General features: G+C 39.3%; 1 protein-coding gene across 1 annotated transcript; it reads right to left on the reverse strand.

Moving 5' to 3' along the window:
- Window positions 1-410: 410 nt before the first annotated feature.
- LOC144627937 (lysine-specific demethylase 5C-like) lies at window positions 411-26,286 on the reverse strand. The gene is made up of 27 exons (XM_078485960.1): window positions 26,029-26,286; window positions 25,847-25,924; window positions 25,506-25,565; window positions 25,285-25,347; window positions 23,090-23,158; window positions 22,212-22,328; window positions 20,411-20,512; window positions 17,753-17,879; window positions 17,200-17,447; window positions 16,505-16,663; window positions 15,614-15,733; window positions 14,876-14,938; window positions 14,227-14,316; window positions 13,661-13,753; window positions 13,422-13,510; window positions 12,893-13,175; window positions 11,224-11,418; window positions 10,507-10,624; window positions 9,584-9,650; window positions 9,366-9,487; window positions 8,405-8,673; window positions 7,585-7,731; window positions 6,263-6,471; window positions 5,428-5,566; window positions 4,581-4,760; window positions 3,118-4,080; window positions 411-2,701 (listed from the first exon to the last, which is right to left on the reverse strand). Exons 1-27 carry the CDS (start codon window positions 26,182-26,184, stop codon window positions 1,961-1,963), a joined length of 5,067 nt encoding a protein of 1,688 aa, XP_078342086.1. The 5' UTR covers window positions 26,185-26,286; the 3' UTR covers window positions 411-1,960.
- Window positions 26,287-26,540: the final 254 nt, after the last annotated feature.

Consider the following 26,540-nt stretch of genomic DNA (forward strand, 5'->3'; position numbering starts at 1 on the left):
GATATAAATCGGAAGAGCGGGAGGCAACGCATCAAATCGGGAGACTCCGGATCAAATCGGGAGGGTTGGAATCTCTGTAGTTCAAAGAAGCCGAAGTACGCTGCCAAGTATGGTCTACACCAAACTTGAGAACGCACTTAACCAATAGGAAATGGACGCCAAATGAATGCGGCGTGCAGTGTTGTCACGATTCTGATAATTGACAGCTTGTACCTCAAGTAATATACTTTGTCATCAAGTGTGAAGGCAGATTTTGTAAAATGCGACTTGGGATTTTCAAATGCACTTGAGTCAAGTGCTTACTTGAAACTAACTAAGCCAAGTAATATGGCCGCTGGTCACGCGAGTCTATTTCGCCCCTTGTTCGCCCGCCCATCCTTTCAAAAATGGTCATAAGAAAAAACACAACATTTTTTTCAAACTATTCTTTTTATTCGCGCTTCATGCGTTTATTCACAAGACGTTAAATACTCATGAAAAGGTTCTAGGCGGATTTGGAGACGGCTAACGATCAGATAAACAATTCGGTTTTTTTCTCTTAAAGTATAATTCCGGGCTTGTGAACGGGGTGAATTCGAAATGAGCATGACAAAATATGGCGGACATGAACCACAACTATGCGACACTGATATATAAACTGCTTGGAAAATTTACAATCGATTATAGATTGCTATGTACAGCGCTATAAATAAGCTAAATCTGTCAATAGTAAATCTGCAACGTAATAATATTAAAGAATACCTGGTAACTTCGAAGTCAACAAAAGCTAACATTTCAAAACTAGATAGTGGTGTTAACAGATTGTAATGGAAAATTTAATTTACAATTATTTGCGTCGCATGGTAGTGCTTTAATCATAAGAGTCAATAGGTGTTAACTCTTGTATCTTTTCAGCCCTTAGAAAGATCAACCTCTTCAGTAAAATGCAAAAAAAGTTTTTGAGAAGTAAACGAATTGATCACCAAGTAACCTTTATAAAGTACCAAATTCTCCCAACTCTTATTATAAGAATTGTGTATCGACCAGTAAGGAGATTCTGCAATCTGATCACAGGGCTGAAAATGTCAAGAGCAGCTACTAAAAAAAAACAATTGAGTGAACTTGTAAAGGCAACCTCTGTTTTGTGACTGCCGTGTGACCCTGGTCTCCTTTACAGCCCTTATTTGGGTCGTCACGCAACGGTTCTCTCCACGTCACGCAACGCTACTCTGGAGAGGAATGCTGCGTTCTGGTCCAAGTTTTACCAGCATGCAGTCACGGCTTTACTCAAAATCGCTCAAAATTTCTAATCGGTTTGAGTTAAGAAATCTTGAAATAGGCTAACGTAATCAAATTTACAGGACTATTTCTGAAACACGGTCTTACAAAACCTATCTTATTTTTTTAACTTTTTTACCCACTTGAAATCTGACTTTCCTTTTCGTTGTCTAATTTGAAAGCCGCCGCTACAATAAGTCGGGTAAACAAGAAGCCTGTTCGGTAAAGAGTCCCGCAATAAAATGTCAGCACGCTCGCCAATACTCGTACTGTATCGTGTACTTTCCTGATTGGTTAACAACAATCGGAAAGTCTTCGGTTCTTATTACGAAAATTTACCGAAAACGGCTCTCGCTCTCCCGCAAAGATTTTTATAATCAGTAAATTACTTTATCTGACATAAGAAGCGCAACAAGTATTTGTACAACTGCATAGATTTTCTCAGCCATGTAGCAATAAATTTATCTTGATAGTTGGTTGAGAATTGTGACAAAACTTGAAAAACAATAGTTATCCAGTTTGATTAGAATGAAGTGGATAACCAGTCTTCAACTGCAATAACAAACATTATTACAAAAACACCCGAACCTCTGCATACAGTTCAGGCTTGTTCTCAGTAATTCCCGCAAAAAATATTTACGTTCATTGTTTAGCGTAAGTACTTGAAGCTAGTGAAAGTTGAAAATTCAAATTGTTCCTTCAATCACGAATCTGCGCTTTCAACTTCGCTTGTGTCTTCCGTTTCTTCAAGATCGACCACGTCGATCGTTCGACGACGATGTTCGTCGTTTTCGTTGTCCGAACACAAATCGATTGTAGTGACTGGGCGCATGACCGTATCGTTGTCGCCATGGTTACTCATTGTCTCCGCTGACTCCTGCTCTTGCTGTTGCGCGGTCTCAGTTCCTTCAACATCCACTAGAGAGACTGGGGGTGTCGGAGAGGTGGGCGTGGTACCGTCCACGTCGATATTCTCCGATTCGGGTGATGCAGCCGGTGGGGTCCCCACAGCGGAGTTAGTAGACGATTCCCCACCACCACCCCCACCTACACACAGCCGGCAGTTGTAAGAATCCATAGCTTCCGCACGCTCTGGGCTCAGACCCACACACGCTAGATGGTACCATTTCTCACAGATATCACACTGCACCCATCCTACCTCGTCACCCTGTGGTCTTGAACATGATGCAGCCGCGCAGATTTCATCAACATCGTCATCATCATCATCGTCGTCCTCTTCAACATTTACTATATCTTCTTGTTTTACTTTGGTAACTTTTTCTTTCTCCTTTCGCCGTCGTTTCTTTGGCGTTTCCGTCGTTGTAGATGTAGAGTTGGAGCTGCTCGCGTTCGACGCTTTTCTCGCTGGCTTTTCTTTGTCTTCGTTGTCTTTTTTCTTGCGCTTTCTTTTGACTTTTTCTTTGTCTGTCTTTGCCTCAAAAAGCTGAAAAATAAAAACAAAAATAAAATATTTCGATTTACGTGTCAGAAACTACAATGTACCGAAAAACTCAAGCCTTCTAGATGCCTACATTCATACATGTACGCATGTAGGCAAGTTACGTTATCAAGGTTGCTTTCTTACATGGCGATTGCTACGTCACATGATGGTTGCTAGGTAACAATACGATTGCTAAGTGAGACGATGGTTGCTAAGTAGCGAAAAGCGTGTCAACAAGCTGTGACAACTTACTGTGTGCTCATGACTTCTCGTGCGCTCTTTTGATTAGCTAATACGATTTGGAAACGGATTGGGCAATTTTATAACACTTTACGAAAAACGTTACTAACTCTTGGATCTATCACGTGAAAAGATCCGCCATTATTATTGCAAACGCGAATCACTCTTGCGTTACGTACCTGAGTTTCTTGCTCCTCTTGGCTTTTCTGACTGAGCAACACTTTCCAAAGCTGTTCAGTTTCATCGAGTGACACCTCCAACAAATCTCCCTCCATCATCAGCACTTCGGCTTGCCGTCGTTTCTCTTCGGATAAAGTCGGCCTCACTTCGGCCGGCCCACTGTTCCCAGACTCGTCCGTGACAGAGACATCGCCCGAGGCGGGATTGTTAGAATCCTCCTGCTCGGGTCCGACTTGCGCCAGACGAAGCAGGGCGGCCGATGCTGATAAGTTCTCCGCGCTTACTCCCTGCGGCCACGAAGACGAAGTTCTACTTAGAAACGTGAGAAGACTCACAACGTCTCCATCAGCTAGAAACTGCCTGGAGCGATCTTGCCAGTTCATTGCTCGTTCAGTGAGGAACTGAAGTGCTTCACCCTCGGGGAGTCGGACAGGCAGCTTTTGTAGTGATACTAGCAGAGATAGGATCGTTTCTAGACGCGGTCTCCTCGATCTGGAGCACAGTGGGCATAAGTACTTGAGCTCCTTAGCCGCTTCCAGCGCGGCGGAGCCTTTGCCCATTGATTTACCACTCTGGGTGCGCGGCAGAGGGACACAGGAGCCGTGAAACCACTCCTTACAAAGCTCGCACTGTAGCATAAACCCATCCGGTCCACGCCTGCATATGCAGTACTGTCCATCCAAGCTTTCACCAAGCTGCCGTTTCTTGTCCTCGTCTTTTTGCCGTGCAATGTTGACTTGCCGTAATTGTCGCATGGATTGTATTTCTTTGCTTTCTGCTTCTCGAAATTCAGCGATCTGTAAAGCAGGATCTCTGCCGATGTACTCATCCAACGCCACTAGTTCTATGATAACTTCTCGTTCTTTTTCGATTTTTTCTTTTTCAGCTTTTTCACGCTTTTTACTGCCGCGAGGTTTTGGACACGCTTTGTACGATCCGACGTCTTTGCGAGGTGACAGGATCTGAAAAGTAAAGAAAAAAGAACAATAAATAAATGAATAAATAAGCCACACAAAAAACACTCAAGTAAACCTATTGGATCATGTAAGTGGAAGGGTCCAAAAACAAAATTTAAGCTATTGTTAGGATTTTGGGGGGAGGGGGAGGGGTGTATCCCCCACGAGGAAATTTTAAATTTCTAGATATGCTCTAAAGACATTATTTCGATGAATTCTCAAACGCTAAGAGACATAATTTGACACCAGTTTCAAGTTCTTTCTAAATTTTCTTTGAGTTATCGTTGGTAGTCCAATAAAAAAAATGAAAAAAAAAATATATATAAAAAAAACCACCATAGCGCTAAAAAGTGGAGGGTTATACCTCTTCTTTTTCCACGGCCCAACCCTTTACGTCATCGCACTCGAAAAAACCTCTCATATCAAATGTCTTTTTTATTATTTTTATATTGCGAAATTTGTGGCTGTAGAACCAGTTTTTAAAGAACGTGTTTGTAACGACTCACCTCCAAGAGCGTTGTTGAAGAGTTCTTTTTGAGAAACGTCCTGGCAGCACGGTCCCTCCAGGCGCGCGCTGCAGCCACTTGGGACTCCATCTGAGGGAGCTGTTCCAGGCGCACGGGAATGGGCCTACCTCGCATAACCAGGGACTCCAGGACGTCCAGATATGGATAGTAATCATCATTCTAACAACAGACAAGAAATGGTTTGCAGGTCAAAAATGTTCCTTGTATTCTTTATCGTTTTGAGGAATGCAAACAGAGTTAAAGTAGCTACGTCACGGGAATTTCACGGATTTTTGCTCAAAACTACAGTCAACTCTCTTAAACGGACACCTTCAGGAACAGCTCCAACTGTCCGTCTTAGAGAGGTGTCCGTCTCAAAGGGAGTTTAGTTACAATAAAATGACTGAAAAACGGTAGGGACGGGACCAACACCAGGTGTCCGTCTTATGGAGGTGTCCGTTAAGAGAGAGTTGACTGTATTCTAAAATTCGTATCTGGCAACTTAACCCATGAAAAACATAATCTTTGAACATCTAAAGGAAGATGTAACCTTAATTTTCGGAGAGAAATCAAACTACATGTACGGCCATAAATGTTTTTTTTTAAAGATGCGCGAAAACAACTTGAAAAGCTAAGCCTCAATTTTCAAATTGTAATCCATTTCCATCCTAGCCATCCGCAGTCAAAGACGCTAGCTAACAGTTCCAGTGCTTTAATATATCAATTGTTTATAAAAATGGACCATTATTTTTAGGTTTCCTACGACACAAATATATATATTTTGTCTGTTCAAAAATCTGTTTCAATCCGTGACAAAGCCCCATTAAGTATTGGGGCACCATTTTACCTGAACTTGATCGACCTTGTCAGACCATTCTCGTGCTTTGCGCAGCGCTTCTTTGAGCGCGCTCACGTTTGGAAGGTACAACGGCACGCGTGACGCCTCTTTTACTATTGCTTCTACTGTGGCCATTACGTGACGGGGTCTATTTGAAAAGGGAAACAAATTTACAACATAACATCAGTAATAATTTAAAAACGAAAGATTTCCCAACTGTACTATTGTTTTTTGCGCATTGTCATTTTCATCCACTATAGCATACATGAAAGGGCTCAAAGCCTTTTTAGGCTTGTCACGCAGCATCAGTACACCAAGCGCTGTGACGTGACAAGCCAACGAAACGCTATTCACCCAATGACAAGGGAATTACAATAACAGTCGAAGTAATAAGACAAGGCGGGGAGCAGTCAGTAGCGTCATCTGACCTAGAGTCCTTCACATACACTTTCTGGATGGCGCGTCATGCGATATTTTGCGTGACAAGCCAAGAGATCGTCTACGCATTGTCTGACACAATACGAATGAAAGAAAACAAAACAAATCTTATTGAAAATAGAGGAGATACCAGGCAGAAACATATTAAAAACTTTATAAAAACGTTCTCTGGTTAAAATATTTTAAAAAGATGAGCTTTCGGCTACCAGTCTGAAGCCTTTGACGAAAGCAAAGGCTCCAAAAATATTTTAAACAGAGAACGTTTTAAAAGCTTTTAAACACAGATAAAGAGATTTCAGGCTCTAATCCCTTCTCCGAAATTTCAATTTTTTTAAGTCAGCTTTTATTGCATCCCTTCTAAATAAAAATTAGGTTGTCATGTATTAATGTTTTTATGGGCTCTTACCTCGCTTGAAGACAAAGTTTCGCCTTTTCCTCCCAGCGTTCACCTAGAGCCACGAGTCCACGGAGTTCACTAACTGCTTTCTCAATGGCTGTTTTCTGTGGAAGTGAGTTCCCAGTCTCCAGTAGCTCTTGTAGTGTATCAAATGATACCTCTTCAGTGTTGGCTAGGGTGATGTTCACCTGTTCTAACCACTTGGCCAGTCGTAACTCCTGCAGCACAAACATTCAAGTACACATCGATACGATTAGTAACATTGGTCACGGCATTTTTTGGGCTCGTACCCTTTATCACAAACAATTTTCCAGTACTTTTTCAAGACTTTTTAAGGACTCATATTGATTTTTCCAGGACTCCAAAATTCACATTACCTTATTATAGGAATATAACGAAGCATTTTAACAACGCAAACAAAATTTATGCGTAATAAAATTAACGCGAATTTGAGAAAAGTTCTGGTTAGATGCTTATAGTAAACGTCTTAACATAAATAAAATTAACGCGAATTTCTTATAATGTAAATTCCTGAGAATTCAGTTGTTACTTGAGTTTAACAGATTTCCAGAACTTTCCAGGACTGGTAGTCTTTTAGTCTTTGTCAAGGACTTTCCCGTCCTGAAAAGTGCCACAATAAAATTCCAGGACTTTCCAGGTTTCAAGGACCCAAAAGAGAGCCTACGATCACACACTACAGCACTGCAGTGATAACATTTGGCTCCTATGGATTTGTAACAGCTTCCTACGCAGACGTTCTTTTGGCTCGAAGGAAAGATTTCATGACGAGCCAAAATAACGTCTACGATCACACACTACAGCCTATGATAAAACACTAAAGCACTGCAGTCATAAGATTTGGCTTCTACGGTTTTGTAACAGCCTCCTATGCAGACATTCTTTTGGATCGTCACACAATCTGGCTGAGTGAAATGAAATAAGTGGAAAATGTTTTTCTCACACACCGCTGGGACCAGGAAAAGGGTCATGTGACCTTTGGCGGGCACAAAGCCGGGCAGTTCTTTTTGTTGCGTCCGCAATAACTGACCTTTTCCCCCCACCTGCCCAAAGATTTTAAGTTGGCGCTGTATCTTTTGTTAGCTTTGCCATTGAAACTTTTCCTATGATGTACATGTATGGTTTTGTTGAGTTTGTAATAAAGGTCAGGTGGCGGTCGGCCTGGCATGGCTACCAGTGGTGTGTGAGAAAACAAACTACTTTATCCATTGGATAGTGATTTATGCAGACAACTGCATAACTTTGAACAACTGAGGCCTAGATGGAAAAAGAATGTGGCAGCTGTCAAAACAAAGCTAAAAACTTGTTCAAACCTGTTTGAGTTTGGGTATCTCTGGTAAGTCAACATCCAGTGTATGGCCATTGTCAAGGAGTTGCTGAAGCTGGGCCACATCAGTTGTTCCACTTTGTATCACTTTCTGAGCTTCACACTGGAAACTTTCTACATGTGTCATTAGTTCCTGTAGCATTAAAAAAATAGTCAAACCATTATTAATGGAGAAGTGTCATTCGGTTCATCATTTGGATGGTCACATAACACTTAGAACTACGTGGGTTGTGTGACTAGGTGCATTGCGTGGCTTTCCTAAATGCAAAGGACAATACGAGTGGGCTATAGAATTGGTCACAACACTCTCTTTTCCTCTAACACCTTGCAATGTTCCTGGCAATGTTCTTTTATTGTTCTATCCAACATTGGGAATAAGGAAATGGGTGTTTCAAAACCTTCTGGCACTGATTTGCTACTTTAAGGATGGTTTACATGCTACAATATGTGGGACCAGTTTGTTCCAAGCAAATTTTTATGCTCTGTCTCATCCACGCAATTTTTTTTTTTGCCTAATTTGAATGAGGAGGATGAAACTTGGCCCGACATCTAAAATCTGTGGCACTGCAACAGGTTTTTAAAAATCGGGCTGATTATTAACTGCACACTCATTTTTCTATCAAATCTGGGCCAAATCAGGCTGACAAATCGTACTGTCAGTGTAAACAGGCCTCTACATACAAACTCGAGCACTGGTCTTTAGTGTGAAACAGCTATTAAGGGTTTTCAATCCACTGTAATACTAAGCTGCATGCACAGTATCTATCTGTGGCAGTAGTTGTCTGGCCAAGAATCTCAAAACTTACCTGTACTAGCTCTGCCTCTCTGACCACACAAGGTAAGTTTTGTAGTTGCTGCATGAACCCTTGTAGCTCATCAAGACTCAGACGAGTGACTGGCACTGAGTCTGCACCGCCATGAGGCCTTGTCCTGTGTTTCCTACTGACCAGCTGCAGAGCGACGCTAGCACAGCGTTCGGCTTCAGTTACAGCAGCCTTGAGCTGCTGGAAGAGATCACAGTCGGGGAACTGGCTCTGTTCCGCAGTGTTCACCAGATCTTTCAGCTCTGATACATCTGTAAAACAAGTATGATGAGATCAACAGCTATTTTCTCATTACAATATCAATACCTTGGGAAACAAACACATTATGAGAATTATAGAGAAAATCATCAACTAGTGATTGTTCCAAATGATCAATATTATTTTAAAAAAACCTTATCACAGTCCCAAACATTGAGGGGTGTGAATAGGTTTGGGGATTGATGGACTTGGCCTTAAACAGCATGTGGATTGTGGACTATCGGGATAAATTTGGTGGATTCCCGAATTTCAAGAACAGTGCAGATTGCGGATCAGGTGGAAATTTTGGCCCAAATTGTGGTTCTTGCCTGTACTAAAGTTCAGATCGTGGATACTAAACGATGTTCGGAATGCGGATCTTTGGTCAGCCTTGGTTGGCTTCTGCCCATTCTGTTTTTGGATGAGACTCACACAGTCTTTGACCTTGTTTCATAAACAATAAAAGTGATACAAAACTTCTTGAAAATTTGGCATCAAAAATCCAATATCTACTGTTCCGTGCAGTGAAACAATACTTCAGAAAGTTTGGAAGTACCAGTAATGTGGATCCAAACTTGACTAAAAGTAGTGGCAGATCAAAAGATCTGACCAAAAAAACCCTGGTCTGAAGATTTGCAAGCATGCCCCTATTCAACCTCCCACCAATATTGGATGGGAAAGTAATAAAATTTTTTACTGGACTTACCAACTTTAGGATCTGCTGGATCTAGAGATCTCTTGACTTCAGTAGCCCAGTTGTCAAATGAATCAGCTCTTCTCTTCAAGCGTAGAAGCATGGAAGGAAGCTCTTGAAGAGTGTATCGATATCTGTTGGTACACAGATTACAATGTGTGTTATCAGTGTGTGAGTCCCAGTTTGTGTATTTATGCAGAGTAAAAGGTATTCATAGCATACAAATGTACCTCAAGCTCTTTTCAGCAGGATCACATGGGCACAGCTCCGGGACACAGTTGAGGCAGATCAGTTTCCCTAATGCAAAGAAATAGTAATAATATTTTCTTAGTCCGGTGGGGCTTATCCTTGTTTCTGTAGCATTAAGTGGCTGGGAGTATTTCTCTCTTTCCCCTCCCCCCTGGATTGGATGCCAGTCCACTGCAGGGTTACCCCCCAGCATTAAATTCACGGGTTCTAATTTAACACTATAGCAGAGAGAGGCACAGTGAGAGAAAAGTGCATTGCCCAAGAACACAGCACACTGACCCCAACTAACACTTGAACCCGGGCCACTCAATCCAGAGCCCTGGGCCGGGTTGTTTGAAAGACGATTAACGCTAACCCAGGATTAAAAGATGATCAAGATTTTTATTTCTCTTGTTTTAAAGGGTTTCCCAAAGCTAATATTTCGTTTAGTTTGAGATTGGTCCATGTCAAAGCTGTGGGACACAAAACATTAACAGAAAACCTCAACAAAATTCTATAAAATTGAAATCAAATTTCACGATTAGCTTATTCGTGCTTTGAACAACCGGGCCCAGACCGCTAACCATTAAGCAACCATTCTTCCTACACTTGCAAAAATAGGCCCAAGCATAAATTTGTCCCATTGTGCGGTTCCAAAAAATCTCTATACCACCCCCCCCCCCAACAGAAGGGATTTGTTCCTAAGACCCCCCACCCCTCTGGAAATTCCAAGTAAGCTTTATACATTTCCTTAAATTTTTTTGTTTTTGAGACCCCCCACCCCCAGGAATTTTCAATCCCTTCTGTTGGGGAGTATGGACACTGTCTGGAACTACACATTCAAGGTTTAGGTTTCCAGAGAAGGACAACTCAGATAAAGAAATTCAAAAGCTGGCCAAACAGCAGTAAAGTTGTAAAAGCCTACCTGGACTACAAGAGCACTGAACAGCAGACAGAAAACAGGTAGTTTTGCACACATTACACTGCCGTTCATCATCTGGTAACAACTCAAAGGCTTCACCTCGTTCAAACTCTGGGATGCCCTGTCATAAGAGAAGACTTGATTATAACTAACTATAGTGACCTTTACAGTTGTGCAACAACTTAGCTATGTCACTTCCAGAGCTGGTGTGGTTCTAACTTAATTAAATCCTTTTTAATTAATTTCTGGAATCTTGAGTGCTGGGTATGTTGATGGAACCCTAGAGCATGGCCATTAAAATCAAAGCTATTGAGCAACACTTTCATGTGGTTTTGTTATTTTGCTGTACAAGGTGGTTTCTACTATTAAGTCTAAGAATGAAACCCTAGTGTGGGACCATTCAAATCAAAGCTATCAAGCAGTACTTTCATGTGGTTCCGTTATTATACTGTACAAGGTGGTTTAAACTTTTATGTCTATTGATGAATATCAAGGGTGTGAGCATTCAAATGAAAGCTAACAGGCAAAATTTCACATGGCACTGTTATGCTGTACAAAGAGGTTCTAACTTGAAAGTCTGTTGATGAAACATTAGTTTGTGACCATTTAAATAAAAACTACTGAGCAGTACTTTCATTTGGTAGTTCTAACTTTTAAGTGCGTGGATGAAACCAGTGAACTGTGTGCTTCTTCAAAGCAACTGCCATAACATTAGCTTACCATTTTAGCCAACCTGTGCCTTCTGTTGGCCTCTTTCTCTACGACAGCCAGCATCTCACTGTAGACTGCCTTGGCCAGGTCCAAATCTAAACCATCTGGATCTGCAGCCATCTTACAAACCAACTCCTCATGAGAAAATACAGGATTTCTACTCATCTCACGATAGTGTTGAATACACTTGCGCCCAATAGGAAGCTAGAATATTGAAAAGAAGGTTGATAGGGACAGTTAAACAAAGTCTGCTATTGAGCCTAGTGACCCATAGTAGCATAAAGCAGTGACCCATAGTAGCATAAAGCAACTAGGAGTATTTCTACTCCCTCCTGGAATGGATGCTAGCCCACTGCAGAGTTACCCCACCGTATTAAATTTGCCAGTACCCATTTCTACATCTGGGTGGAGAGAGGCACTAAGAGAGTGAAGTGTTTTGCCAAAGAACACAACACAGTGACCCCAGCCAGGGCATGAACCCAAACTGCTAGATCCAGAGTCCAGCACACTAACCATTAGGCCACCATGTCTCCCTGATAGGGGCAGTATCCTTTTGATATTTCTCCTTGTTAAATTATTTTGTGAGAACAAATTAATGTTAAATATTAATAAAGGTGACAATTGGGGTCATTTTGCCCATTGCGATAGTATTGCGATAGTTGAATAACTATTGCAATACTAATGGAATAGTACCGTAATGATTCGATTTAGCGCCCGGGGCGCTTATTTACTTTTGGCACCTCAAGGGAGGGCGCTTATTCGGGACAGGGCGCTTAATTAAATTTTTTGTAGAAACAACCAAATGTTCAATACAAAACTTAAATAAATATTAAAAAAATTAACAACAACAGAAACTGTAACAGTAACAAAATTGTGGAACGTTCAGTTACTTTTTAAAAAATTGTTCATTTTAGCAGTAAATATATACATGTACGGTACGGGAATGCTCATGAGTTAACTATTCGATGTCGATGACTTCAGTTGGGGCAGTTATCCACAATTGGGGCGCTTGTTAGAATAGGGGCGCTTATAAGAATGGGACCGCTAATTAGAATGGGGGGCGCTTATTGGAATAGGGGAGCTTATTGACAAAAACACATTCGAAGGGGGGCGGTTATTCGTAAGGGGCGCTTATTTGAAGGAGGGCGCTAAATCCAATCATTATGGTAGTGACACTATTGCGATACTATTGGGATAGTATTGAAATTAGTGATTTTATAGCGTTGTAATCATTTCTTTCTCCAAAGGGAGGGGGATCTAATATTCGAACCACCATTCTGAACGCGGATAAAGGCCCTAGAGATGAGCGACATCCGTGAAGTTTGCTTTTATGGCTTGTTAAACAGTACGGTTTCTTAAACAACGAACAGAAAGCCGAGAAAGGATGGCAGAGAACAAGAGAGGCATTTTTCAATGAAGGAAAAAGTACTACAGGACACCATTTAAAAAACTATCGTAACTATCGATAGTTAATGAAACTATCGCGATTGTTATCGATAGTTGAATTTGCGATCAAAGCATCGCTAACATAGCACTCCCAATCGCGATGCATCGATAGTTCAATGTATTGTTACACCCCTAAATATTAAATAGGATAAAATACTGCTAGTCTATGATGTATTGTTGTTGTATACTAAACACAGAGTAGGATCTCAAATGTCAATGATCAACTACCTACCCAGTCAGCTGTGGCAAAATTAACAGCCTCGGCCAAATTCAGGCCATGGTTAAATCCAGCATGATAAGCCCTAGGAAACGTGACCACAAACTCCCCGGCATACTGATTGGTCCTGACCACTGGTACGCCCTTTGCAGTGAGTGCGTTGGGGTTAATAATGGTGACAAGTTGATGAAGAAGATCAGGTTGCGCTTCAAAGAGTTCTGGGGCTGCTTCCTTCATGGAACGCTCAAAATCTTCAGCACCATCTCCTGGCACACCATACCAGGTCTTAGGTTCACCCCTGGAAAACAAAGGCACATACATTCATGCTTTTTAGACAACTTGATTGGCTAATGATGTAGCTGTGCTTGTCAGTATGGCTGTTGCAAATGCAAACTAGTCTGGCTTGTTTGTTCAAGTGAAGAAAAATAATGGTGTTTCTTTGTTCTTAGTTGCTAACAGGAGAGATTAATGAGCTAAATGTAACTTGCAATTCATGGAAATACATGTAGTCAAAATAACATTTTTCATATTATAATCCACTAACCAGTGCATGTAGTTAATTGAATAGCTCCAGTGGTCTTCATTGTGCCAACAAAAACTGCTGAAACACATGCCGACATATATCCATGGAACCTGATGGCAAAGCACAATATTATAAATATACCATAATATGGTAAATCATCTAATAAGGCCCCTTTTTGAAGTAAGCAATTTATTAAGAACACTCCCCACCTCATTCCCTTTTATAAAAAATCAATGTAATACAGCAAGTTAGTAACAAACCTTCATTCCTGATATATCAGCACTGATATGGGACAACACTGATCTCTCCAGATTTGGAAGGTTGTTGAGATTCCAACCTGATTTGGCATAAAACTGAAAAAAAAAATCACATGGAGATACGAAACACAATTAATCATTTTAAAAAATCACTGAACATCACAACCCCTCTTACAACATTACACAAGACCAAGGTCAACATTATTAGAGAAAACATGGTTGCCATAGACAACAGTTTTCAAAATTCCCTGACTTTTCCCTGATAAGAAATAAACTTTTCCAACCAAATAAATACAAAATGTGATATCTATTAGTGGCCTCCAGCCTCCACTTCCAACAAAAGAAAACTTTGCTGAGATCAAATTGACCTGAAATGTTTCTTCCATCTATTGATCGTATAAAATCAGAGGTGTAATATTCCAATTTTCCCTGACTCAAAATAAATTATCCTTGGCTCACTTTTCCCTGAATTTTATTTTTCTCTGACCATTTTCTGACCTGTGGCAACCCTGGAAAAGCAGCCATTTACAATGTTACAAACTATTTTTTTAACCTATCTATTAACTAACCTCCTCTTCACTAGTGACAGCATTAAAGGGACGTGGAAATCCACTGCCATGGTTTGCTGTGTGTAGATCAGCACCATACTCAACAGTCACCTGGAAACACCACAAAACAAATTCAGTTTTTGGTAACACTTTTTTTTACAGCTCTGGATAATTTATCTAAATTTTCCTTCTGGGTGAACAAGTAGATTTTAATATTTACTAAGCTGTCTGAAAAGTCATGTGATGTTAATGTAGTGCATCTTGCTTGCTATCCGTCCAAAGCTTACCATAGCCAGAAGGAAGACTTACTAATCCAGGGGTCAAATTTGCTCATTACCATGTAAAAGTAAGGTCTTTAGACATCTGTTAAAGGTATTAATCTACTGGAAAGTAAAGCCACAAGCCAACACAATAACATGCAAAAAATATTGATGGCTCAGGACTTGTGGTTTTTCATCATATGTTGTGAAGTGTTAAACAACCACTGCAAGACTTGGACAAACTATACTTTTTCAATTGATGCCTGCATACAAACATACATGTAATTGTTTCTAAAATGAACTGGTACCTTAGCCTTAACTCCTGTTTCTGGGCTTAAGAGAAAAATAAGTCTGCGTATAAATTTAATTTAATTTTTCGCCACTTAAGTGTTTGCAATATTAAAACTTACATCTTCATCCATTGTGGAAACAAGTCTCCAAAACTCTCTCTCTACCACTTCAGTAGGAACTTGCTGGGGTTGACAGACAAAAACATCATATTAATGTACAAGCATGTTACGCATGGAAACTTTACAAATAATAAATACCTACATGGTACCTCTTTATACTTATCTAAACCTTAAAGATGGACAATTCTTGAACTGTAAAACTCCATTACTGAGTTAATAGCGACCTTCAGATTGGACTACGAGATTGAGTACGAGTACGAGTTTTCAAACTAAATTCGTGTGCCTCCTATAATCACTTATCACACCAATCTTATCCTTAACGTTTATTTATGTGTTAGTCAGCAAAAGGAAAGAGTTATAGCTTGGGGGATATGATTGTGTTGAAATTCCAAAGTCGTACTCGTACTCGATCTCATACTCATAGTCAAATCTGAAGGTCGCTAATATATTAAGGACACCCACTTTCAGTGTTACATGCATAGCAGCTATTGTTTGACTTCCATCTTTCAACGTGGTGAACAAACAAGAGTAAGAAGGATTGAAAACAACCAATCATAGCCCACTAGCATGGTCAGACTTTCTGAACTTGTGTGCTCATTTGCTAGGTATTGATTGGTTTATTTCAAGCAGCATGTCAAAAGACAATGTCGAAATAGGGAAAGATAGCCACTCTGCACATAACACTCAAAGCTGGTGTAAATCACTTTGCTTCTGAACGTATATTTTCTAAAGGTGTACCTCAGGTGGAAGTTTAAAATATTCTCTCTTAAAGTTATCAGCCATTTCTCCAAATGATTGTAGCGTGTACTCTCTCTTGGCTTGTTCAAACCCAAATGCCTCTACTGGTTTATTACACTCCTGACAATAAAAAGTCAATGCTTAATACAGTGTATCACACTAATTTTGAAGGTTTCCCTCCCAGAATTTCATCAAGTTACCCATTGCAGGGCTCGAGACTAACTTTTTGCTAACTAGACTAGTGGCTAGTGACACCTTTGATTTCACTAGCCAAAACCAATATTCTACTAGCCAGAACTTTCAAGCATGGTTTTCGGGGTTTTTTCCAAGCCAGCCGAGACAAAAGACGGTGACAAATTGGACAAAATAGGTTTTTCTTCCCAAATCCATGGAAAGTCTGTGTTCCACGATAGCAAAAACTTGCGTTTTCACGGAGGCACTTTGCTGTCTTCATTGGGTCTTTTCCTCGCTTTTTTGCTCCTACCCACTGTAGAATAATCTCGGGTATCCAATGTAACCGAATCTTAAATGTGTACATGAAAGCTTTTTTGAAAGCGTTCACGTACGCGACCTCTCACCCTCGTTGTTCATGCAACCTTACCCAATCACTGATTAACGTTACAACCTACACATAATGCTCGATTTCCCATGCCGGCTTATAATTAGCAGAAGAAGTTTCCTTTCACTTCTCAATGATCGTTTGTTCGCTTTTCGGTAACTTTAGCTTGTCCATATTCTTTGATATATGTCAACAGTGTACTTGTTAGTTCTGTTCTCTCAGAGTCATTTCAATATGTGGTCTCTTTTCACAAAACTGCCTGAAATTTCCACTATCCATTTTGGCTAGCACAAACCTACAAAGACATTATGACACAGACTGTTGTTCCTAACCTCTGCGACACATCTTGGGCATCTCCAGTCTCCCCTCGGAACAGCTGTTAAGGGTGGGATTAAACAGTAGGTGTGGTAACTGTCATCACAGCCATCACAGAGCAACATGCTTTCTTCAGAATCACCTTTACTACATACTTGACAAAGGTATTCGTCAGGCTAGGTAAAGTAAAGAAGCAAGAAAAAATACAACAAATTAACATAAAAATGTGTATTTACACTCTGGTAGTAATATAACTTTAAATGATACAAACTGTAGTAAGATTTAATTATAGAGTTAAGTAAAATGACCTACAACTAGCTAAGAGTTCTCAGCAGAGCAGTTTAGAGAGTGTCTGACCGGTACACAGGAGCTCATTTAAACTCAGCACAATCCTTTCAGTGTCCAACATTTTGGAAATTCTTAATTTTTTAAGAGTGCACTTTAAAGCAAAGAATGAAATCAAATTTCCAGGAATTCATTAATTTCTTACTCAAATAGGCCACTTCCAAGTTACCCTTTGCCTCTGTTTTAAACGAGTTTACATGCAAAACCATTCATATGAAAATGAGTTTCCCAACAGGTCCATTTTTATGCAAATCAAACTCAATTTCCTTTGAATGGTTTGGCACGTAGACTCCTTTTGAAAAAGAAGCAAAGGGTAACACAGAAATGGCCTATTGAGAGGAATGCTTTACTAGTTGTGAGAACCTACCAAAATAAGATTGAGAGAATCGGAATAATAGCTTTTTCTGCTGGCTTGTCTTACAGGCCTTCTCCTGGTCAACTCTGGTTCCTTGTTCATTAAAGTTTCAAGTTTCAGTTTGGCATTTTGTTTCTGTCTTGCCATCTTCTGTTTACTAGGAGACTCTCTGGCATCCACTGTCAACTTTGTTTTACGAGGAGATGGTTCTGTCTTCTCTTGTTCTTCCAAGTCCATTTTTACAGGGCTGTCTTGAGGTTCTGCAAGTTAGACAAGAAAGTTATGTTTGAGGCTGTGAGGACTTGAGCACAAAATGTTATTTTTGTAAAAGGTTGCGTTTTTTAAGACTTGAAAGCTTAAGGTGATACCTCAGTTTTGCATTGTGCATCCTTACTGCGCAAAATTTTATGCGTGATTATCATGCACACATTAAAAAAATTGTGGCTTCTTGTATATGGCTTGGCCAAAGATGGAGATAAATCGTCGTTTTGCTCTTATCAAAAAGTGTTTTTTTAAAGCTACTTTCTAAAACATACTCAGACTAACTATCATTTTATCACCTCACCTTCTTTAATGTTCAACTCTTGTTTAGGTAAGAGTGTTCCTTTTGTTAAACCAGCCATCTTAGGTCCAGGAGCAAGAAATTGCAGCTTCTTCAACTCAGGGTTATTTTCAAAGTCAATTGAATCAATCTGATGAAAAAATTAACAATAAATAATTATACATATTGAGTGCTAAGACCATGATGGTAATTTATCGGCCAACCAAACTGGTCAGTCAGAAAGTCTAGACAAGATATAAATGTGGCATTTGAGCCTAGTAGCCCATACAGCAAGCACTTAAAGTGTATATGACATGAAAAATATTTCCTGCTTATTTGAAAGACCTTTCAAAATTTAGTGGAATGGCATTTTTCTTTTTCGTTTCAGAGATATTGACGTTTTTGTATTATGCAAATTAGATCAGTGATGACGTCATAAGATTTGACTCTAAAAATGGTAAAATACTGAATAAACAATATCTCTAAAACTATTAAAGCAGTGTTCTTGAAACTTGGCACCACAAATGTGCATTACAAAAGAAACACAATGTCACCCTTACGGCTGTTGCCATGGCAACAGTTTTGCCGCTGGTGCTGTCTCAATAAAAACTGACATTCCCAGTTTTTGTCTTAAACCAAGAACCATCTAGCGCAGCCAAACCGATGGTGGGAATTAAGGCAATATGGGAACTATGTCTGTTCTAAGCAGGACCTTTTGTCTCTCTTTAGAGGCCAGATATGGGGGGATATTTGAGAGAGAGACTGGAGCTGAAAGAGTTTCTATGGCAACAATACTAAGGGTGTCATTTTCTTCCTGTTGTGATGCACATTTGTGGCGCCAAGTTTCAAGAACACTGCTTCAATATTTCCAGAGATATTTTTTATTCAGTATTTTACCATTTTTAGAGTCAAATCTTATGACGTCATCACTAATCTAATTTGCATAATACAAAAACATCAATGGCGGCCGCACTTGGCGAGTTAACCGAGTTATTTACAATTAATCAATTAAAATTAACCGGGTTAAAAAATGTCTAGTGTGGCCGCGTACTTGGAGAGTTAACCGACTCTTAACCAGGTTAGCGGTTCCCATGGAAATTAATCAAAGAACAAAATATTTTATAACTGGGTTAGGTTAATTCTAAACTACCTTTCTGGGTCGTTTTAACCAGGTTAGTGGTTTCTTATCAGATTCAATTATTGTTTTATTTGTCAAATGTGTCAATCATCTCCATGTAAGAGAAAATATTATTTTCCATCACGCGCAAACATGGCGTTCGGACACAATTCGTGGCTTAATTCTGTAATTTCTTTTGGTGTTAAGAAACTCTAGAACCACCCGAGAAATGCGGATTATTTGGCTCAGACAGGGCTCTCATGGTTCTGATGATCTCTTCCGTCTCTTCGCCGATTCCTTGGAAAAACGTGCACTTGAAGGCCTTGAAAGCGATTTCGATATGCCGATGAGCCTTAGAACGACTGCTGAAGATCAACATATTCGAAACAACTGGGCTTGAAATTTGCGTAGAACGCATTCGGGAAAAATAGAGCGGTGTAAGCCGGAATGCATTGAAGCAGGAGAAGAAATGAGCAAGTAATAAAATTATCATGAAAGCCGGTCGCTTTTGCTTGTTTTCAAATAGCTTAATCATGACATCACTTCAGTCTGGTCTGATCGTAATGCGGCCGCTAAAAATATTTAACCGAGTTAGTTTTGGTAACCATACTTTAACCTAGTTAAGTTTTGTGGAAATTTTTAACCGGGTTTCTAAAAAATTAACCCAGTTAACTCTCAAGTGCGGCCGCGGCCAATATCTCTGAAACGAAAAAAGATATTTCGAAAAGAAAACCGCCATTCTTCTGTATTTCGAAAGGCCTTTCAAATAAGCAGAAAATATTTTTCATGTCATATACACTTTAACTCTGGTGCCTGTATTGTTTTTACTCCCAACCCCTGGATGGGATACTAGTCGCTAGTCCATTGCACCCATTTATGAACCTGGGTGGAAAGAGAGGCACTGTGTGAGTTAAGTGTCTTGCCCAAGAACACAACACAGTAACCCAGCCAGGGCTCTGGAAACCATACTATAGATCTGGCCCATGCCAGATTGTGTTTTAGCACAATAAAAAAAAATTAAAAAAGGCAACTTTATTTATACACGGTTTGTGTTTAAAGCTAGAAGCTTGTGGGGCCGTGTATATGAAAAAATACTGAACAAATATAATCTATTAAATAAACATAACATGGTTAAAAATCCCAACTGGCAGGAGGCAGACCAGTTGGCTATTTACAAGCATGACCGAGGATTTGAACTTGGGACGACCGAGAACAAATCCAGATAGTGGTCAGAACGGGACTTGAACCCGGGACCTACAGATTTCATGTCCGGGGCACTAACCACTCGGCCACCATATTAAGCTAATCCATGATTAGTGTAAATTTTGATTTCAGTGTTTAAACTTTTCAGTGAGGTTTTCTGTTTAAATTTTCTGTCCTCCAGTTTTGACGTTGACTAATCTCAAACTCCATGAAATATAATGTATAAATTATACACTTTTCGAGGTTAGAGTTAATCGGCTTTTGAACAACCCAGGACCGGAGTACAGGGCACTAACAGTTAGGCCAGCACTGCCTCCCACCCAGACAAGATAATATGGTTTTCAAATAAGATCATCTCATACCTCCCCAGATTTAGCTTTCTTGGATCTTCGTGACATTTGGTAATTGGTGTTACATGGTAAATATTCCTTATCTTTCTCCTCCTTCTTTGAATCTGCAGTATTCTAAAAAGGAAAGACAGTTTTGTTTAACAGGGCAAGCCGCAAAAGCACTTTTATAACATTTACATAAGATACCTATGGTTTACATTTGATGTGGAAAGGTTAGATGAGGGAACGAGGGTAAAACCAGAATATTTAAGACGGTTTCCGCTGAAAGATCGAGCAATGAGTGCGAAAATTAACTACCAAAAATCTACTCATAGCATGGCAACATTTTGTATACTAAGGCCCGGTTCAAACATCGAACTTTTCATGTGCCGAACCTAATACCTATTTGGGTCGACCCAAATAATTAAGTTCGGCAGTTGATTCAAACGTAGCACTTTTTCATGTGCCGAACTCATTCTGTGCCCAGAGGAAAACAATGACTTCTCAAGTCGCGCACTTTATAAAATGAATTAACAAGAACACTGTTCAGTGGGAGAAGATATCTCTTTGTGGTTTAAAATAGAATAAAAACAGCAGTTTTTGAAGTACAGTTGCCAGGCTTTGGTCAAATGTGTTTAGTATCAACCAGTTCTGTAATTTAACTACTACCTTTAGTTTCCAGTCTTGCTTTTTGTTTCCTTTCATTTTAGAGATATATTCAAAAACAAAAGACGAAAACATGATACGAATGCAATCTACTAACAGCGAGAGTTTGAGCGTTGGAAAGCAATCATGATTATTTCGCGGTCCAGAGCGTTACGTGGCGCCTTAAATTTTATGCATGACCGCGTTCATGACCTCTCACTAGCCAATCACAAACCCTCTTATATTTACAAATACATTAGCGTAATTTATGCATTAGATTCAGCACATGAAAAGTGCGACGTCTGAATCAGTGTCGAACTTTTGCCGTTCTATCCGACTGGGCCTGTCGGATAGAACGGCAGGTCGACCCGAATACAAATCTGTCGAACCTAATTGATTCAAACGTCGAACTTTTCATGTGCCGAACCTAATAAATAGGTTCGGCACATGAAAAGTTCGACGTTTGAACCGGGCCTAATAAAAGATCGTATCAAAATTCACTTGTCTTAGTGACCCCGTAATTAAATTCTAAAGCATTCTTAAGACCTTCTTCAAACCTGGTAAACATGTTTAAAATGTGCGCCATTTTGTTTCGAACTGGCGCAAAACCTCCGTTTTAACTGAAATATAGACAATTTCAAATCCATTTTTCTCTCGCGGGGTCAGTTTGAGTGCTAAATGTTTGGTAGGTTTTTGTTGGCTGTACTTAAACTAATGCCATGCTAAGAAGTCTTTTTGGTAACTTTATTTTTGCTTGCATTGCTCGAAAGTTGTGCGGAAACCATCTTAAATTTCATTAGACGAGAGATGGGCTTATAACCAGGTGTTGGTGGTGGGGGGCTTGTAAGCATGGGGGTAGTATGTGTAAGCCAACAGTTTCTAGCCAACTCTATTCTTTACACAGAAAAAGCAACAAACAGCACTGTCATGTGAAAATCATGGCTGGGTGAAAGCCAACAGTTTCTTGCCTGTTGTTTCACTACAGGCTTGTAGAAAAGATGAGTGAACCTTTATTTGTTTTTAAAATATATGACTGCAACTCATACCCTAACCCTATTAAATGACCTAGCATAAAAAAAACTAGTTAGAAAAAAGAAAATTAACTAGTTAAAAAAAGAAATTAACTGAGATCAAAATTAACTGCAACACTATGTAGATGAATTACAGACTGTATCATTACAAGTCTTACCATTGGTTGGGGATCTCCAGTGAATGCCCCTGCTTGAAAAATATCGTAAGGGTAAAGGTACTTTTCGTAATTCATTCGTAGCAGAGACGGAGCAGACTTGCCAAGGACATAACCCATCTGTGGATACAGTTAACAGGTGTTTAGCAATCAAAGTGTAAATATTCTGCTTTGACATCTTTTTAAGGTGTTCTGTTTAATACCTTATGGGTTATGAATTACTGAACTCATAGGAAACCCAACAATGATGGTTTAATCCAGAGAACAGAACTCACTGATACGAACCAATATAATTATATGTATATGGTACCAGTATATGGTAATAATTTATACATGTATTACAATATGGAAAACTTGAAAACATGATGATAGAAAAGCTCTTACTATCAGTTCCGTTAAAAATTCGTTACAGCATAAACTTCCTTCAAGAAGAGCCTCAACCTCATACCCAGGGTCCTTGTTCCTCTTGTCGGGAAACGAGTGACCCTGGGAAGTTCTGATTAGAAGTCCAAAAATATTGAACTTCCAGTTGGATTGTACATGCCCAAGTTTTAAAAAACATGACTCAATGAACTCCTCGGTGTTTTAATTCCGATCATTTTTATTGTTTTCAAAACCAATCAAAATCGATCCTGTAACAGAACGTTCGGGATTCGCTTGTTTTGTCAAGCTTGTGCAGTAAGGAACAAAGATACAAGGTATTAGATTGGAAGAGCCTATTTTCGCCATTTAATCTTAAGAGTAATTAACGCTTGCATTTCTCCTTCAAGGGATTCAACCCTACCAAGAGGGCATGAAATTGTTTCTTGGAGGAATGAGCAAATACCTGGTTAAGTACAGCAACTATTGCTCAGAGGACACAATAAAAAATTCTCAAATACCTTTCTTGCCACATTTGACCATTTCTTCTTCCTGGTAATGTACTCAAATCCTCCTTCTTCATTTACAGTCTGTTAAAAAGTATATAACATTCAGTAACACTCAACAAACAAATGTGTAAAAGTCTTACATTAAAACAGGGATGTCGCCAAGCACTGGCTGCCAGCTAATTTCACCGGCTGAAAGAGAACTTAAATCTGGCCAAAATTTGACATGAAAACAAAGACCGTGGGTAAACTTTTAGAGCTGTCAAGACCAGAAAAGCCAGCTGGGCTTGTTAACAAGCCAGCTTAGTGTTTTCAAGGCTACACCCCTGGTAAAAGCAGTGTTACACTAAGTAATTTTTCATGCAGCTTTTCTATATTTTTATTTTGGTCACAAGCTGCACAATGAAAAGATGGTTCTACTTTTCACAACAATTGTGGCAATGCTGCAACCAATTATTTTAAGAGTGTTTGACTTACAGAGTGATGACCAACCCTTGTGCAACTTGACTGGCAAAGTTACAATGCATTGTTTGCAGCGAAGCAAGACCAGTTCAAAGATAATTTTACAAGTGTCACACCACCTTACATGATAAGCGCCAAGTGATAGAAACAAGCGTTACCTCTTACTCATCTAATAACTGAAAACTCTAAAACTCTAATTTTCTTTAACCAATTATAGCTTACAATCATCTAAGCTAAAAACACCTTAGTTATCCCATTGCCATACATTTTGTTTATAGTAAGTTTCAAGAAATTAATGGTAAATGACAAAAATATCTCCCAAGCTGGTCTCTCATCAACATAACAATGAATAGAAAATTTTGACAACCTACTATTGTATAGATTTAAAGATAACATTGAAGTTAATCTATCTGAGCAGAAACCAGCCCCCTTTGTAATTTTAATGATTACATTGCAACTACAGAAAAGCAACACAGACATATGTTTTTTAACAGTTCTTACTAAATTATTATCATTAAAAATTTGTCTAGTGAGACCACAAGAGGTTGCAGATCGAAAAATGATATATTTCATATCAAAAGTGCCAAACGGTATTCCGTGTTGGTAATATCACTGGATGTTTCAATATTAAAATTATACAGTCAAATATTTGATAATTTCTTCACTCTAGTGCTTTTGTATAAAATGGGTCATTAAATTAACTACCCTTTCATGCAGTTAAACACCAAAATGTATCCTTGTAGGATATATTGAGAAGTTTTACCCCTTGTTACATGTTACTTTTTTAACAGTACAAAGATAGAAACATGCTTAATTGTTAAAAGAGACCAAAGACTATTTTGATTCATTTGTCGAATACAGCGACTATATATACAGAAGCAATTCTACTAGTAGAAGATGTATACATATGTTTGCAGCTAAAGTGTCAACATTTTCTTTTAATAACAAGTTCTTATTGAGACTCTTGAATGAGAAATACAATTTGTATAGAGTATGTTGCTTGGACAAGCCATAAACATTTCTAATGCCATATGCTAGCAATCGTAATTCTCGAAAGCCTGTTTTGAAGATGTACTTCACAATTATTAACAAGCTAAGCAACTTATTTGATATATAATACTTTTGGTTTCCATTAGGTGCTACAATTTGCTAACTTGAAATTGCAATAGGCTACAGATCTAACCAGAACTGGCAGCACATAAAAGTCTGGTGATCTAGTTAAGAAGAAACAATTTCTGTTTATTCTTGTCCATGTAAATATCTGTCGACTGTTAGATGTTATGTCACTACAAAGGCACTGAACTGTTAACATTCACTGAAAACAAAATATGTTTCCTTGTAATGAAAAAAACATCAGTGAATACCATTCATACACCAGACCTTTAAAGAGAAATGGTTTAATTTAGGTGCTTGGAATCGAGAAAACACACCCTGAAATGATAACCAAGACTTGAACATGGCTTCTTCACAAAGAATCGTTCTTTCGTAAGAAAACAAAGAAATGTTGCCATGCAGATTTTACCAAGGCAAGTTTACCAAAAGAAGTCTTTACTCAACTCTACCAACTCTGTGTTCGATTATTTTTCCTGGCAGAGAAGAGTAAAGACTTCCTGGAACGAGCCTATTGGTGCTTTAGTGATCTAAATCATTTAGCGATCGGAGATGTAATAATTTGAAAGTCCACGTTGCCTTGTTCAGCAACTATTTTGACTAATCTTCGTGACGAAATATCCCCTCAATTCTCTTACCTTGTGCAGACGAAATAGGTCCAAAGTTTTCCTTTCAACCGTTGGAATCTTAAACGTTGTACCCTGTGAAACGAACCATTCAAATAACAAGGCCATTTAGAGCGATAGGAATTTTTTCAAGAATAGGAAATGAGTAGTAAACATGGCTGCCATCGAGTTAAGGCTTCAACGATATGAGTATTTTCCCTACGAAAAAGACGACTTGTTCCAAAAATATTTACCTGAAGTTCCCAGAATTTGGCAATGCTGTCTAAAAAGTTGAGTTTCACCCTTGTTCTTGCCTGTATAAACAAAGGAACAGCTTTTAACGATGAACAATTTGAGCAAAAAGAGAATTGTAATGGGAGGGACACATGGTTGTTACAACCTATGGAGATGAGTTTACCAGTCAAACTCGGATCTTTATCACAGGATAAAACGATTGTTAACTTTTTTAGATGGGGCAGTATATACCAGAGAGCAACACAGGCTATTTTGTGTGATCTTCTGGGCAAATTGTAGCTTCTTGTTACGTTTGATACGCAGTGGATTTCTTGAAAAAAGACGAACAACTTTATATTACCTCAAGTTCATTGAGACGCTGTACCCTCGGTGTAAATCTAAAACTTTCCACATCAACTGAAAATGGAGGCTGCCAGTCCTAGAATTAAACATCATCTTAGGTTAACAATCCTCTCTTAGCCAGGAAGAATGCCATCACATTAGAGAAATAAAACTTTGTACGCGAAAAAAATGATTTCTAACCGGGGGAGGCCGGATTTTGCAAATGCCAGTTCTCTCCGCATAAGGCCTTATCTTTGCAATATACGCCAAAGGGTCCTGGAATTCCTCTTCGGTGGGCTCGAAGACTGGGGCCTCTGGAGGTGGATTGAAAACGAACTCTTCCCCATCGTCCTCCATGGCTGTTGTTGAGTCAGGACAAGACCAGCCATTTCAAAACAAAGGACTCACATTTCTCGCAGACCAACGCCATTTTTAAAATCGACTAATCATCTCATCTGACTGACGGCTCCACTGGCTTTTATTCTTTATGTCACGTGACTAGCGTTCTGTGTCGTGATTGGCTGCGCGGTTTTTAATAATGACGTAAAGTTCCGTTGAGAAATAAAGCGAGTTGGACAGCCATTGAATACAATCGATCAAAATTCAAATTTTAACAGGGAAGTCTAGCGCTATTACTTAAGGTTTTCAAAGCTCTAGACACAATTTAAGACGGGAAAAAACTTTAATTATCAACTAAGTTTTGAGACTTGATT

Source organism: Oculina patagonica, chromosome 10 (assembly GCF_052425735.1).
Source record: "Oculina patagonica isolate OP01 chromosome 10, crgOcupat, whole genome shotgun sequence".
Lineage (NCBI taxonomy): Eukaryota > Metazoa > Cnidaria > Anthozoa > Scleractinia > Oculinidae > Oculina > Oculina patagonica.